General features: G+C 35.2%; 1 protein-coding gene and 1 non-coding gene across 7 annotated transcripts in view; both read right to left on the bottom strand.

Annotated features, from left to right (window-relative positions):
- Positions 1 to 15964, bottom strand: part of LOC125681498 (uncharacterized) — a 50903-nt gene that overhangs the window by 9350 nt on the left and 25589 nt on the right. For 2 of the 6 annotated variants that reach the window (XM_048921634.2, XM_048921633.2), the window contains 9 exons: positions 15907 to 15948; positions 14279 to 14338; positions 12256 to 12315; positions 11974 to 12021; positions 10435 to 10491; positions 10182 to 10229; positions 4651 to 4710; positions 384 to 422; positions 133 to 183 (listed from right to left, as the gene is read on the bottom strand). In XM_048921634.2, the coding sequence (XP_048777591.1) occupies positions 133 to 183; positions 384 to 422; positions 4651 to 4710; positions 10182 to 10229; positions 10435 to 10491; positions 11974 to 12021; positions 12256 to 12315; positions 14279 to 14338; positions 15907 to 15948 (465 nt within the window). The remainder of the gene's footprint in view (positions 1 to 132; positions 184 to 383; positions 423 to 4650; positions 4711 to 10181; positions 10230 to 10434; positions 10492 to 11973; positions 12022 to 12255; positions 12316 to 14278; positions 14339 to 15906; positions 15949 to 15964) is intronic. The other 4 variants (XM_048921637.2, XM_056157156.1, XM_048921636.2 and 1 more) reach the window with 3 other exon arrangements.
- On the bottom strand, positions 8573 to 8644 carry Trnaa-cgc (transfer RNA alanine (anticodon CGC)). Its single transcript has one exon. It is a non-coding gene; the product is annotated as a tRNA-Ala (tRNA).

Here is a 15964-nt window from a genome sequence, read left to right as displayed (position 1 = left end):
TTAAATCATATGACGAGGTTTATTTATTGACAGAACACCATTCAAGTCCGAAGTAAAACAATAGAACTTTATACATATCATGTAACATATCATTCTGAATTATAATGAATCCATTTTCATTTACAATCTTACCTCGTTTCAATGATGGAAACACAGGATTCCGAGTAGAAAAGGCACCAGGATCTACAGAATATGTATAAACAACATATATAAATATATTCACAATAATTATAATGTTTGTTTCAAGACGTCATGGTAAGAAGAAAGAAACGTAAATTCTACTGAGCTACCGACCATCAATAACATAACTTTATTGGAGATGAAAATTTGCTAATGATTGTGATGCATGTATATATTTACATGTAGCATAATTTTATACTTACTATTATGTGGCGTTTCTGTTTGAACCCCATTGCTAGTTCCTTAAAAATTTAATATGCATGACAATTAATTAATCATGTTCACTTTGTAACGTACATGTATTAATATCAATTAAGACACTGCCCATGAAAAAATCAAGAGTTTGGAGCACATCCATTTCATGTAAAATGACGCTCCATATTTGGTAATGATTGCACAGACAGGTGGTACTACAAACCGGATCGAACTAGTTCGCAACAAACATGCATTCATTTTCGCAGTTGAAAGCAATGTCAATTTCAATAGAAATATACACATGACTGTTTGCATGTTTGATCAATTGTGATAAGTAAAATTTTACAATTTAATATTTAAATCTGCCATCTTCTACTGTGGGTCCACCCTAATGGTTCGAACAAAGTTACCTAAAATACTCTTGAGAATATTTTTGAAATCATTTTGATAACAACGGTAAAGATGTGAACAGTCCCAAGATCACATGTACATTTCATTACATGCAAATGTACATGTATGTACATTGTGCCCTTTATATTCTTAAACTTTAAAGAAAAAAATGTGTACAAGTGATAGTCAATGTAAAATCTATGGTGGAACGATCTGGTTCCTTACATTACATAGGAGTTATGAGATTGATCACTGTTCGTTATCTTCACCTTACATAGATACAGTGTATGCTTGTATCCTACAATTCCATTTTGGTTTTTGGAAGATTTCAAACAATATTCTATACATATTCTTAAATCCCAGTTACAGCCCTTCCGACGTGACACGTCCCGTGGGGATCCGGGTTAGAATAGGTCCTCAGTACCCCTTGCTTGTCGTAAGAGGCGACAAAATGGGGGCGGTCCTTCGGATGAAACCGCAAAAACCGAGGTCCCGTGTCACAGCAGGTGTGTCACGATAAAGATCCCTCCTGCTCAAAAGCCATAAGCGCCGAGCATAGGCCTAAATTTTGCAGCCCTTCACCGGCAGTGTTGACGTCTCCATATGAGTGAAAAATTCTCAAGAGGGATGTTAAACAATATACAATCAATCAATCCGACGTGACACCAGGCGTCTGAACAAATTTGAATCTACTCTTAATAAAGATGCTTACGTATATTTATCTAATTACACATACGTAATTCTAACCTAGTGCCGTAATTGGGAGTATTTGTCCTGATTTCTTTGCAAAACCCTATTGTATATACGATATATTATAGCATCTCCCTTTCCCCAGGGATCATAGTATGAAAAACACGACAACTGGGAATTTAAAATTAAAGAATGAAGTGGCTTGTTATACGTTAGGTAATCTTGAATGATTGAATTGTTCATAAAATACGTATAACAATATAAAATACGGTAAATTACGGACAAAGTGTGGATCTGTGAAGACTTTATCACCGCTTCCCAAAGTCAAATGAAAATATAATGATTTATAAGTATTCATGTAGTTGTAACTCTTAAGTAAATATACCTTGCACCTGTACTATTTCCCAAGATTCTGATACATGTAACATTGGCAAAAGGCGTTTGTATGTGAAAATGACGTTCCATAGTCTCAGGTGACACGTTCGTATTACAGACTAAGATTAAAGCAACGGAAAGCTACTGAACTTATAATATTAAGACAGAAACATGGGCTGAGAATATTAAAATCAAAACAACAGATACTGATATGACAGGAACAGAGACTGAAATACGTACTGATCTGAGAACAGTCGAGACAACAACACAAACTGAAATACGTACTGAACTGAGAACAGTCAGGACAGCAACACAAACTGAAATACGTAATGAACTGAGAACAGTCGAGACCGTAACACAGACTGAAATACGTACTGAACTGAGAACAGTCGAGACAGTTAAACAGACTGAAATACGTACTGAGCGGAGAACAATCGAGACCGTAACACAGACTGAAATACGTACTGAACTGAGAACAGTCGAGACAGTTAAACAGACTGAAATACGTACTGAACTGAGAACAGTCAGGACAGCAACACGGACTGAAATACGTACTGAACTGAGAACAATCGAGACAGTAACACAGACTGAAATACGTACTGAACTTAGAACAATCGAGACCGTAACACAGACTGATATATGTACTGAGCGGAGAACAATCGAGACCGTAACACAGACTGAAATACGTACTGAACTGAGAACAGTCGAGACAGTTAAACAGACTGAAATATGTACTGAGCGGAGAACAATCGAGACCGTAACACAGACTGAAATACGTACTGAACTGAGAATAGTCGAGACAGTTAAACAGACTGAAATACGTACTGAACTGAGAACAGTCGAGACAGTAACACAGACTGAAATACGTACTGAACTGAGAACAGTCGAGACAGCAACACGAACTGAAATACGTACTGAACTGAGAACAGTCGAGACAGTTAAACAGACTGAAATACGTACTGAACTGAGAACAGTCGAGACAGTAACCAAGACTGAAATACGTACTGCAATGAGAACAGTCGAGACAGCAACACGGACTGAAATACGTACTAAACTGAGAACAGTAGAGACAGTAACACAGACTGAAATACGTACTGAACTGAGAACAGTCAAGACCGTAACACACACTGAAATACGTACTGAACTTAGAACAGTCAAGACAGCCACATAGTGAAATACGTACTGAACTTAGAACAGTAGAGACCGTAACACAGACTGAAATACGTACTGAACTTAGAACAGTTGAGACAGTAACACAGACTGAAATACGTACTGAACTCAGAACAATCGAGACCGTAACACAGACTGAAATACGTACTGAACTGAGAACAGTCGAGACAGTTAAACAGACTGAAATACGTACTGAACTGAGAACAGTCAGGACAGCAACACGGACTGAAATACGTACTGAACTGAGAACAATCGAGACAGTAACACAGACTGAAATACGTACTGAACTTAGAACAATCGAGACCGTAACACAGACTGAAATACGTACTGAACTGAGAACAGTCGAGACAGTTAAACAGACTGAAATATGTACTGAGCGGAGAACAATCGAGACCGTAACACAGACTGAAATACGTACTGAACTGAGAACAGTCGAGACAGTTAAACAGACTGAAATACGTACTGAACTGAGAACAGTCGAGACAGTAACCAAGACTGAAATACGTACTGAACTGAGAACAGTCGAGACAGCAACACGGACTGAAATACGTACTGAACTGAGAACAGTATAGACAGTAACACAGACTGAAATACGTACTGAACTGAGAACAGTCAAGACCGTAACACACACTGAAATACGTACTGAACTGAGAACAGTCGAGACCGTAACACAGACTGATATATGTACTGAGCGGAGAACAATCGAGACCGTAACACAGACTGAAATACGTACTGAACTGAGAACAGTCGAGACAGTTAAACAGACTGAAATATGTACTGAGCGGAGAACAATCGAGACCGTAACACAGACTGAAATACGTACTGAACTGAGAATAGTCGAGACAGTTAAACAGACTGAAATACGTACTGAACTGAGAACAGTCGAGACAGTAACACAGACTGAAATACGTACTGAACTGAGAACAGTCGAGACAGCAACACGAACTGAAATACGTACTGAACTGAGAACAGTCGAGACAGTTAAACAGACTGAAATACGTACTGAACTGAGAACAGTCGAGACAGTAACCAAGACTGAAATACGTACTGCAATGAGAACAGTCGAGACAGCAACACGGACTGAAATACGTACTGAACTGAGAACAGTAGAGACAGTAACACAGACTGAAATACGTACTGAACTGAGAACAGTCAAGACCGTAACACACACTGAAATACGTACTGAACTTAGAACAGTCAAGACAGCCACATAGTGAAATACGTACTGAACTTAGAACAGTCGAGACCGTAACACAGACTGAAATACGTACTGAACTTAGAACAGTTGAGACAGTAACACAGACTGAAATACGTACTGAACTCAGAACAGTCGAGACCGTAACACAGACTGAAATACGTACTGAACTGAGAACAGTCGAGACAGTAACACAGACTGAAATACGTACTGAACTTAGAACAGTCGAGACAGTAACACAGACTGAAATACGTACTGAACTGCGAACAGTCGAGACAGCAACACGGACTGAAATAGTACTGAACTTAGAACAGTCAAGACAGCCACATAGTGAAATACGTACTGAATTGAGAACAGTCGAGACAGTTAAACAGACTGAAATACGTACTGAACTGAGAACAGTCAAGACAGTAACACAGAACAAGATTAAAACACCTAAAAGGAACTGAACTTACTGAAAGTGTGACGGTTTGTTGACGACTTTATGAAAACCTTGTGTACTGACTGTGACGGATCTATAATAAAATTGTAGTCAATGGATAAAGCTAATATAATCAATAAATTACTATATCAATCAAAGAATATTTGATGAGCCGTCCTGACACGATTGCATACCTGTAATTACATGTATGGTTGTATACTGTGGATTCATCATTGTTCGTGGGGATTTGATGTTCATGGGTCACTCTTGCCCACGAATTTATGTATCATCCAAGTAGAGTTATCTCTCCTAGTGACATTGTATCGCTTACCCACGAAATTACGTCCCCACGAACCAGCAAAATTTTGCTTACCCACAAACATTCCCCCCCCCCCCCAAGAATTACAATGATTCCACAGTATATGTAGAGATTTTAATAGCTCTCGTGAGTATGTGTGTACTACATGTACAAGTATTCATTGATTAATAGCATCTAGACATGTAACGTGATCTTTAACACCAGAAGATGGATTTCCGATGGTTTCCTAAATAGAGTTTACAACTGTAGAAATTATTCGACTACCCTTTTACATCTGTTTGAAAATAGACCATACCAGATCCGAATACTACATGTAGTATCAAACTAGAACATATCACGGCAAAGAAAAGGGAAACTGTGACAAACTATCGTTGTGTGTTGTTAGAAATATGGAAGGATAGATGTTGCTGTCTTTGGATTTGAAAAAAGAACTATCGAATTCAGAGTCTGCTTTAAAATAAAGTTGACAGACCTGGGGAATGAATTGGTATTATATCTATGAATTTAATCTGTATTCCGTTTGGTAAAACGCACACTATGCGCAATACGCATAAAGGAAAAATCTGTCCAGCAAAATTAAGGACACATCACGGACGAATTACATTATCAGAAATCAACATTCGCAATATTGATTTTTCCAGATTGGGATATATTGACAAGTACGCGCAATCAGGTAATGCTAGCACACACAGTGGTACATGTAACAATGATGCTGCACCAGTCCATGAGGTTAGTCCTTTATCACATAATTTATTTCTGCCAAGAAATAGTGTTTTCTAGATACTAATATCTTTTAAACACTATTATATCGAGGGTGAAAATGCGGTGTACTTTCATCTTTATATTTTTCGCGAATCATGAATCAAATGAAAAACTTGTAAATTTTGATTTATGTTTTTCTTATGGTGTATGCATGTTTGATATTTTGACTGATTTAGTGAATCGTTGTTGACTTCTGTTGTAGAATATTCATTAAATTTATGAACAATAAAGGGGAGACCCTAAAAGCTAAGATATGTTTATGATACAAATAGGTTATGTGTAAATATCGTGATTCAATAGCATGTGTTGCAAGAAAATTTTACGTTTAAAGTTTGAAATACAAAATCAGGAAAAGGAATCCTACTTCATTTATTATATAAATATTTAGTTCGGAAACAAGATTATTCCAATGAGCAAATAACTGGATTCCGCCTTTATAATTACTTTGACCATTTACAGTCACTTAAACTCTTGGTCTTTGATGTCACTGAGTCTTAAACGCATTTACTTTAAACGTCATGACCAGGGTTAAAGACAGAGGAAAGACAAAAAAAAGCATACGCTTCGGCTCTAGATGTACATGTAGGTTTTGAAATTCTTGCGCACCAAAAGCAAAGTGTACGTATACATGTCCGAAAAAAAAATGTGTTGTGGAGAAAACGATACCCATCCTTTAAACACGTTATCTGATATTATGGCATTAAAAAACACATTACCAGAAGCGGATAACCATCTTTGACCAGCATTCCATTATTGTTAAGGTGTACGAAAGTGATAGTTCTATCGGAGAAGATGTGGACAGTTTTCGTCCCATATTTGTCGTCATTGGGTTGTTTTGGGGTGTTTTTTTTTAAAAAAAAATCCTGATAAAGTACTTTTTTAATCAAATGTTTTGTCCCTATTTATATCCACTTTAACATACATGTACAACTGCAGCAAGGGCGGATCCAAGGGAGGGGGCGGTGTCGAGACCCCCCTTTCTGCGTACCAAAAAAGTTAAGTTATTCAATTTTAACGAGACTTTGATCGAAATGATATAAAAGGTGGATACTTGCATGTAACTGCGTCATTCAAATTTATCAACACCAGTTTGCAAGATGAAGATAACAAACAATGATCAATATCACAACTCCTATAAGCAATACAAAATAGATAGTTGGGCAAACACGGACCCCTGGACACACCAGAGGTGGGATCAGGTGGCTAGGAGGAGTAAGCACCCCCTGTTGACCGGTCACACCCGCCGTGAGCCCTATATCCTGATCAGGAAAACGGAGTTATCCGCTGTCAAAATCAGCGTTGCAAGAACGGCTTAACAATCGGTATGAAACACGTCAGACATCATTTGACCCAATGCGAGGTTGTATTGACGAACTAGATCGTTATAAAGACCATAGAATTTGCGTAATGCTGACTTCAATCGAGACTGTTGAAACCCTTGTACCATCGACTTGTCTGTCAGTAGCTTACCTGGATTTAAAAACTGACTATGGGCAGAACAAGCTCTTGCATATCGAATCAGTTGAAATATATAAACACCATATGCAGGTGATAATGGAATATTGCTACAAAAATATGGGAAGTTGAAGATGGAGAAGCTGAAATCATCCCCTTTGTCATACAGTTGAGTTGTCAGTTTGCCGTTAATGTTTACTTTCAATAAAATATCTAAGTATGAAGCAGAAGTGGACGACTCTGTGATGTCTTTTATTTCGAGCTTGCAGGGATATATCAAATCGACATATGAATGAAAGCTATTATTATTAATAGACAAAACGTCATCGATATATCTAAATGTCGAATTGAAGGACACAGCAAGAGATTTTTTCTTCTCGTGTATAAGTTTTTGAATAACTTCTGCTTCATATGAATATTGAAACAGGTCAGCAAACAAAGGAGCACAATTCGTGCCCATGGGAATTCCAACAGACTGTTGGAAAACCTGATCACCAAAGACTACGAAGATATTGTCAATGAGGAGCTCTGGCATATTTTTTATTTCAACTTCAGAGTATTTGTGTTTGGAATCAGAGTGGTGTTTAACAAAGTAAGTTTATCATTTAATTCTACGATAATGTAAAACTTATAAGGTACCAATTTTGATGCACCAGATGTGCATTTCGACAAATAATGTCTCTTCAGTGATGCTCAACCGAAATGTTTGAAATCCGAAATAACAATGAAGTTTTAGAGCTATTATAGCCAAAAAAGTGGAGTCAAATTCGTCTAAAGATAAGAGCTATGCATGAGGAAGACAAAACACTGATATCTGTTTACGATATTTTCGTCAGATACAAGTATCACTAAGAATTCTTGCAAAGTATATGCAACGTAAAAGTTTTGTTTAAGAAGCAGACAACTTCAAAGTGAAAAAGAAGTGCCAGGAAATGCTCAGAATACAGGATTTTGCACCATTTACTCCAGACTCCTGGCCTATTGGGAGTAACCTTTAAGTCAGTATTTTTTAGTATTTAAAATTAGATCTGAGTACAGCGATAACATTGACTAGAACTAAGGAAACAAGAAGTAAATCAACAAAGGATATCTATGTATAAACTGTCTCAAGATTTCCCTAAAGATGTACTCAAGAAAAAGGTGTAAATGGGGTAGGGGTGATTGATTGTATCTTGCGTAACGTCTCGCTCGAGAATTTTTCACTCATATGGAGACGTCACCAAGACCGGTGAAGGGCTTCAAATTTAGGCCTATGCTCGGCGCTTACGGCCATTGAGCAGTGAGGGTTCTTTATCGTGCCACACCTTCTGTGACACGGGTCATCCGTTTATAACTTTATCTCCGAGGACCTGTGACATTCACACCTGATGCCGAACGTTTGGCGATGGAACTGTCACTACCTGTTTTAACGACTTAGGTATGTCGCGGCCGGGATTCGAACCCCGGCCTTCCGCATGCGGGGCGAACGCTCTAACCTCTCAGCCACCGCGGCGGTTGGGGTAGGAGTGAAGATTATGAAGGGTGAAGATTATGAAAAGTAGCTAAAAAAACAAGTGCCAGACCCCCCTTAACAAATTCCTGGATCCGCGTAGGTATATTAAACATAATGATCCAAATTGGCGCATCAAACGAGTAGTAATAGTATGCCCATATATAACATTGAATAATAGTTAATGCAGTTTCATGTATTAATTCCCAAATTGTATAGTATATAATATTTTCAGTTGCACTACTCAAAAGTGTACCATGTTTGCAATACATGTTCGTAGCTACTACTTAGCTTACAATTTTTGTACATGTTCAAATCTGATATCCATGTGAAAATGTTTTAGAAAATGAGATCTAGAGAAATGAAAAAAGATGGAGGGGAAAGAAGTTTTATCATGTGAAAAAAACATTACAGATTCAAAATGTTGCTCTTATCTCGAATTCTATTCACAGGGAAAAAGTTCAAAACTCTTTTCTTTTGTTAAAAATCAAAATACATGTAATTAGCGAAGAATTTATGAACCAAAAACAAAATAAGGCCTAAATATGAACCTATGTAGCTACATGTACGATAGAAGTAGAAGATATCATAATACATCTGAGATGATAAAAGCTTTACCATGAGGGAATAACAATTCTCAAGTGCTAAAAAGTATATGTTTTACTGTCTGTCCCAGGGGTACTTTGTGTCATTTGACTAGTCAGCCTGTTTATCGCGGACAGGGTACTTATTGCTTACTGTACGACCCCTTGCCTTGAACATAAGAATATAAATTGTAACATACAGGTATGCACATAACAGACGAAATCATACATGTTGTATGTATAAAGAGCTCGGTACATTAAACCCCAATTTTCGCCTTAAAATTTGAGTAAATGTTTCAACGATTACTAGTATAAAGGACACCACAGAGTCGTCCACTTCTGCTTCATACTTAGACATTTTATTGAAAGTAGACATTAACGGCAAACTGACAACTCAACTGTATGACAAACGGGATGATTTCAGTTTCTCCATCGTCAACTTCCCATATTTATGTAGCAATATTCCATTATCACCTGCATATGGTGTTTATATATCTCAACTGATTCGATATGCAAGAGCTTGTTCTGCGTATAGTCAGTTTTTAAATCGAGGTAAGCTACTGACAAACAAGTCGATGGTAAAGGGGTTTCAACAGTCTCGATTGAAGTCAGCATTTCGCAAATTCTATGGTCGTTATAACGATCTAGTTCGTCAATACAACCTCGCATTGGGTCAAATGCTGTCTGACGTGTTTCATACCGATTGTTAAGCCGTTCTTGGCACACTGATTTTGACTGCGGATAACTCCGTTTACCTGATCAGGATATAGGGCTCACGGCGGGTGTGACCAGTCAACAGGGGATGCTTACTCCTCCTAGGCACCTGATCCCACCTCTGGTGTGTCCAGGGGTCCGTGTTTGCCCAACTATCTATTTTGTATTGCTTGTAGGAGTTATGAGATTGATCGCTGTTCGTTATCGTCACCTTGCATTCGATAATTTGTAATCATGCTTACTGAAAAATTCAGGTTCAGACTGCAAACGTTGATCGTGATTTTCAAATCCTGCATAAGAAAATACCAGCAACACGTGTACACAGAAAAGCAATATTCATAGTTATAACAGCACCAATGTAAGCAAAGATTCTGCCATTTTATGATACAATTCAATAATCCGCCCATATGGATTAAACTCGAATACATGTATATCTATATACATACTGATAACAAAGTGTGTATGACTACAGAACGTTAAATACAATGTACTTACTCATTGGATCGACGTTGAATGATGACTTTGACACAACTTGCACAGGTTGAATGGGATCTACATGAATAGACAATCGTAAGATTTTAATTGCATCTTTTTCGTGCGGTTTAGTTTCTTATTCATTTGACTAATACTTTAACAAAATTAATATTAAACATTTTGATTTCAAATTTTAAAAGCATTCATGAAATATGGTAAATACTAAACTTTACAATACTAAAAACTTTGATACTTTCATTTACAATACTAAAACCTTTGATAATTTCATTTACTATAGTAAAATTTTGATAATTGCATTTACTATAAAAAAGCTTTTTTTTTTTTTACCTCCATTCGCAATGGTAACCTTTGATACTTTCTTTTATAATGTTAAAACAATGATAAATATACTTTCATTTACATGTACAATTGCAGTAAAAACTTTGATACTTTCACTGTCTATAGTAAAAAAATTTGCAATTGATACTTTCATTTAAATAGTAAAAAAAGCAACATTTCTTTCATTTACTTTTTAAACGAAATTCGATACTTTCCTTTACTATAAAAAAACACCGTGTTTAACATATAGTAAAAAACTTTCGTTTTACGATAGTAAAAAGTTCTTTCATTTTACTATGCATTATACTTTCCATTTACATGTATACTACAGAGAAAACTTTGATACTTTCATTAACATTAGTAAACACTTTGATACTTTCATTAACATTAGTAAACACTTTGATACTTTCATTTACAATGATAGTAAACACTTTGATACTTTCATTAACATTAGTAAACTCTATGATACTTTCATTAACAATGATAGTAAAAACTTTGATACTTTTATTCACAATGTTAAACACTTTGGTACTTTCATTTACTGCAGTGAAACCTTTGATGACTTATTTACAATACTAAATAATTTGATACTTGCATTTACTATAGTAAGAACTCATTCTTTCATTCACAATGATGACAAATTTATTCTTTCATTTACAATTACGATAACACAATGTTTGATACTTTAGTTAAAAATAGCTTACCATATTGATTTCTCATAATCATTATTTCATTCACAATGATGACAAATTTATTCTTTCATTTACAATTACGATAACACAATGTTTGATATTTTAGTTAAAAATAGCTTATCATATTGATTTCTCATAATCATATGTAGTTATGTTTTGATGTCATATTTTGATCCATATCATTGCCAACCTTAATTATTGCATATTAATCATTTATAATTACATCATATTACAAATGCAAATTGATAACTTTTCAGTTCATTCAGAAATAAAGCAACACTGGTGGCAAAATGCAACATACATTATGACTTGTTATTTATATTCCGCATGTACTGTAGATATATACATGTAAGATGGGTGGTAAAGGTAGTGTACAGTACACGGATTCTTTTATATTAATTTTCTGAGCACACTTTGTACAATATTATAATACAGTAACTCTATATACATGTATAACAAGTTCCATGTGAAGAAGCAGAAGTGTTCATTTTCTTAAAATACGTACAAGGGATTTGATTCAAAATCTTACCGAACAAGTTCATGTTCGATTTAGAAGATTTCCCCTCATTTGGCACACCTGTAAGTATTTTAAATCACATTCACTTGTACATTAATATTACAGAGTATTACAAAATTTCAACTCAATATTTAGTTTCATACACAAGCAAAAAATGCATTTTTACAAGTTAATACATTGTATAACTTTTTAACCAATGAAAAAAAAATATTCAAAGACTTTGATCCATAATTGTAATATTTGTTGCACATTGTTTTCAAATAATCCTCACAAAATTTAAGATATAACTCTTACTCATTGGATCCAGGCTGACAGATGCTCTAGCCATGATTTGTTGTGGTGACGGGAAGGTATCTATAATATATTATAGGCAAATTATACAATTCTTTTTAAAAACAAAATTAAAGTTAGTAATGTTTTGTGTCTTAATACCTAACATTACGAGGGGATCCGGGTCACAATAGGTCCTCAGTACCCCATGCGTGTCGTAAGAGACGACTAAACTCTGAATACATGCATTGACTTTTACACTACATGTAAAACTTATACGGTACCAATTTTGATGCACCAGATGCGCATTTTGACAAATAATGTCTCTTCAGTGATGCTCAACCGAAATGTTTGAAATCCGAAATAACTATGAAGTTTTAGAGCTAAATATAGCCAAAAACAGCGTGCCAAACAAGTGTAGTTAAAACATTGTTTCAATTAGTTTTTGTTTTAAGGAATCGTGATCCAAAGTTTGAGAGATTTGTCCCAATGTGGGATCAGTAAGATAATTTATAGCATGTTTAAGTGCGAGGGATATCGAGTTGAAATCTGTCGACAGTTACGAAGCAGTGACAGGTATATAATCATTATTGATGATACTGTCTTGGTTTTTGTGAAGTATTCGACAATAACACAATGAGTCATTTGACATATTCTAGTCCCGATAATGATATGTACGTGTACGATTAATAAAAAATGAAAGTCTTTCGTCTTTACTTCAGAGTGCATATACATTTATATTTTTATTTGACAATTTGTGATTTACTTGTTTTGCAACCAGTGTTCTGAGCTCCGTGTGAATGTGACGCATATCTAACATTGAAAATTGTATAACATTTTTCAGTTAGTGAACGTTTTCATTACCCGTAATAGTTTGTAATCCATTTGTTTTAATACTGTATATACTGGGTGTATTTTTGCAGAAAACAAACAGTAGTGTATTTACATTTGTTTGATACTGGGTGTATTTTTGCATAAAACAAACAGTAGTGTATTTACATTTGTTTGATACTGGGTGTATTTTTGCAGAAAACAAACTGCAGTGTATTTACATTTGTTTGATACTGGGTGTATTTTTGCAGAAAACAAACAGTAGTGTATTTACATTTGTTTGATACTGGGTGTATTTTTGCATAAAACAAACTGCAGTGTATTTACATTTGTTTGATACTGGGTGTATTTTTGCATAAAACAAACTGCAGTGTATTTACATTTGTTTGATACTGGGTGTATTTTTGCATAAAACAAACTGCAGTGTATTTACTTTTGTTTGATACTGGGTGTATTTTTGCATAAAACAAACTGTAGTGTATTTATATTTGTTTGATACGGGGTGTATTTTTGCATAAAACAAACTGCAGTGTATTTACATTTGTTTGATACTGGGTGTATTTTTGCATAAAACAAACTGCAGTGTATTTACATTTGTTTGATACTGGGTGTATTTTTGCATAAAACAAACTGCAGTATATTTACATTTGTTTGATACTGGGTGTACTTCTGCATAAAACAAACTGCAGTGTATTTACATTTGTTTGATACTGGGTGTATTTTTGCATAAAACAAACTGTAGTATAAGTATATATATATATATATATATATATATATATATATATAGATATATAGATATATATATATTTACATTCTATACGAGAAATGTTCTCTCTCTTTTTATCACATCAGTTATGTTATTACAATGTACATACTGTATACATTTGAATAGCTGAAACATTTCTATTTCATTCACTTAATGGGCATTCCATAACAACATCCATCATCATATTTTTCAGCACAGCATAATAAAATTTTATGTTTTAAATGTTGAGCAAATAATGTGGGTCAATATGGGTTAATTAGTCTTTAACTTTTCTCTTCATACCAGAAATTGAAGAATAAGAATAATGTATTTCATTTGTGCACTACGACACATGTGTTAAATTATTATGCATTAAGTCTGTCATAAATCTTTTTTCAAATTACAAATGTACTTGTTCAAAGTAAAAATAAAAGAAGCTAAATTTTCTTCGTGCCAAATATCTAAACTTACTCATCGGGTTCATGTTGACGGATGCCTTTGCCATTGCCTGTTTCACCGACTGCACGGGGTCTGTAATTTACGATATAAATGAATACTTATTCATCCTAAGCATGATTGTCTGGTTCTGTAAGTCGTCGTGTACATGTACGTATACATTTTTAGATTAGTATCTGAGTACTTCTCCATTCCTCAAAAGTAACGAAGGAACCGGGGTCCATTTCGTGTAGAGAATGGAGAGGTACACTGTAAGGGGTATTGACATTCTTAAAATCCACCCAGTTTAAAATTAACGATAATTGACTCGGAGATAAAACATTTTTAAATTGCATATACATAATACTAGTGTAGAGTTTTGTCATATAAAACAATCCCGTGGGAATCCGGGTTAGAATAGGTCCTCAGTACCCCCTTACTTGCTGTGACACGGGGCCAAGGTTTTTGCGGTCTCATCCGAAGGACCGCCCCATTTAGTCGCCTCTTGCGACAAGCAAGGGGTACTGAGGACCTATTCTAACCTGGATCCCCACAGGACTATGAGAGAGAAGAAAAGTATAATACCATTGTATGTTGTGTTTAGTTTTGTAGAATTTTATCAGTTCGTATGTTTGAATTTACTGAGTAGGTGTAAATACAAAAATTACAAGATGACAATGTTTTTATGTTTACACTCGCCCAATGAATTAAACAATTACAATATAATAATATACAATTATGGACTGTTTAGCTGGGAGACATCACAAATGATCAGGTCTTAGTAGGGTTATCACCCGAGGGCGCATATGTGATAACCTTACTCAGACCTGATGATTTGTGATGTCTCTCTGCTAAGCAGTCCATAATAGTTTTATTATCCTGAAGAATCTGCACGTTAAAAAAACTATCACACATTTACTGACTTGTACCATGTATATTTTTTTTAATTAAAATGTCAACAAATTCGTAATAACTTTCTCTGCAGAAAATTCTGATAAATTTCCAATAGTTTTCGAGGGGTGAAATAAATGTTACCCTTAACTACATACATTATTTTGTTTTACACTCAATGTCAGTTAATAGATATACATATTAGGCCTAATGAAAGTAAAACATTGAGGTTTGTGAAAGTTAAACGAGAGAAAGCTTTCAAGTGTGACGTCACAGTAGAATGACACAAAAACGTCAAACGTAAAAATTTTGTAACGTATTTCAAAACAAAATTTACGTAAACATCAAGTGAAATTGTATTAGAATGGAAATATTTCTCTTCTCAATTGTTATTTTAGACCGTTAATGTTGACTCTGAAGTTAATGATTAACGATCCTGCATATTTTCAATTATTTTTAATAGAACTTTCTCGCTTGTGTCAATAGAAGTTATCTTCTAGAGGGAAACAACACAGTTGTCAATCGTAACTACTCGGCAATTTCCGTAACCACAAACGGTTACGGAAAAGGACGAGCGCGTGATCCGATTGAACAGTTGTCACACGTAAGGGAGACATCACGAATAGTGTCCCTCCACGTGACCAACCTTCGGCCAATGAAATTGACTGTATTATTCTGAAGGATAATAATACACTTGCAATTGTCTCGTTGGTCTTCTTTACTAGTGAAACAACACGCATGCATTTTATACATGTATCTTAACAAGCTCGTACCTAAAAATCCAGAACTGGATGACATCCCTTGGTTAGAAACCCCTAACAAATAGAAAGA

The sequence above is a fragment of the Ostrea edulis genome, chromosome 2 (assembly GCF_947568905.1).
Source record: "Ostrea edulis chromosome 2, xbOstEdul1.1, whole genome shotgun sequence".
Taxonomy (NCBI): domain Eukaryota; kingdom Metazoa; phylum Mollusca; class Bivalvia; order Ostreida; family Ostreidae; genus Ostrea; species Ostrea edulis.
Note: the sequence above shows the minus strand (reverse complement) of the source record. Positions and strands in the feature narration are given on the sequence as shown.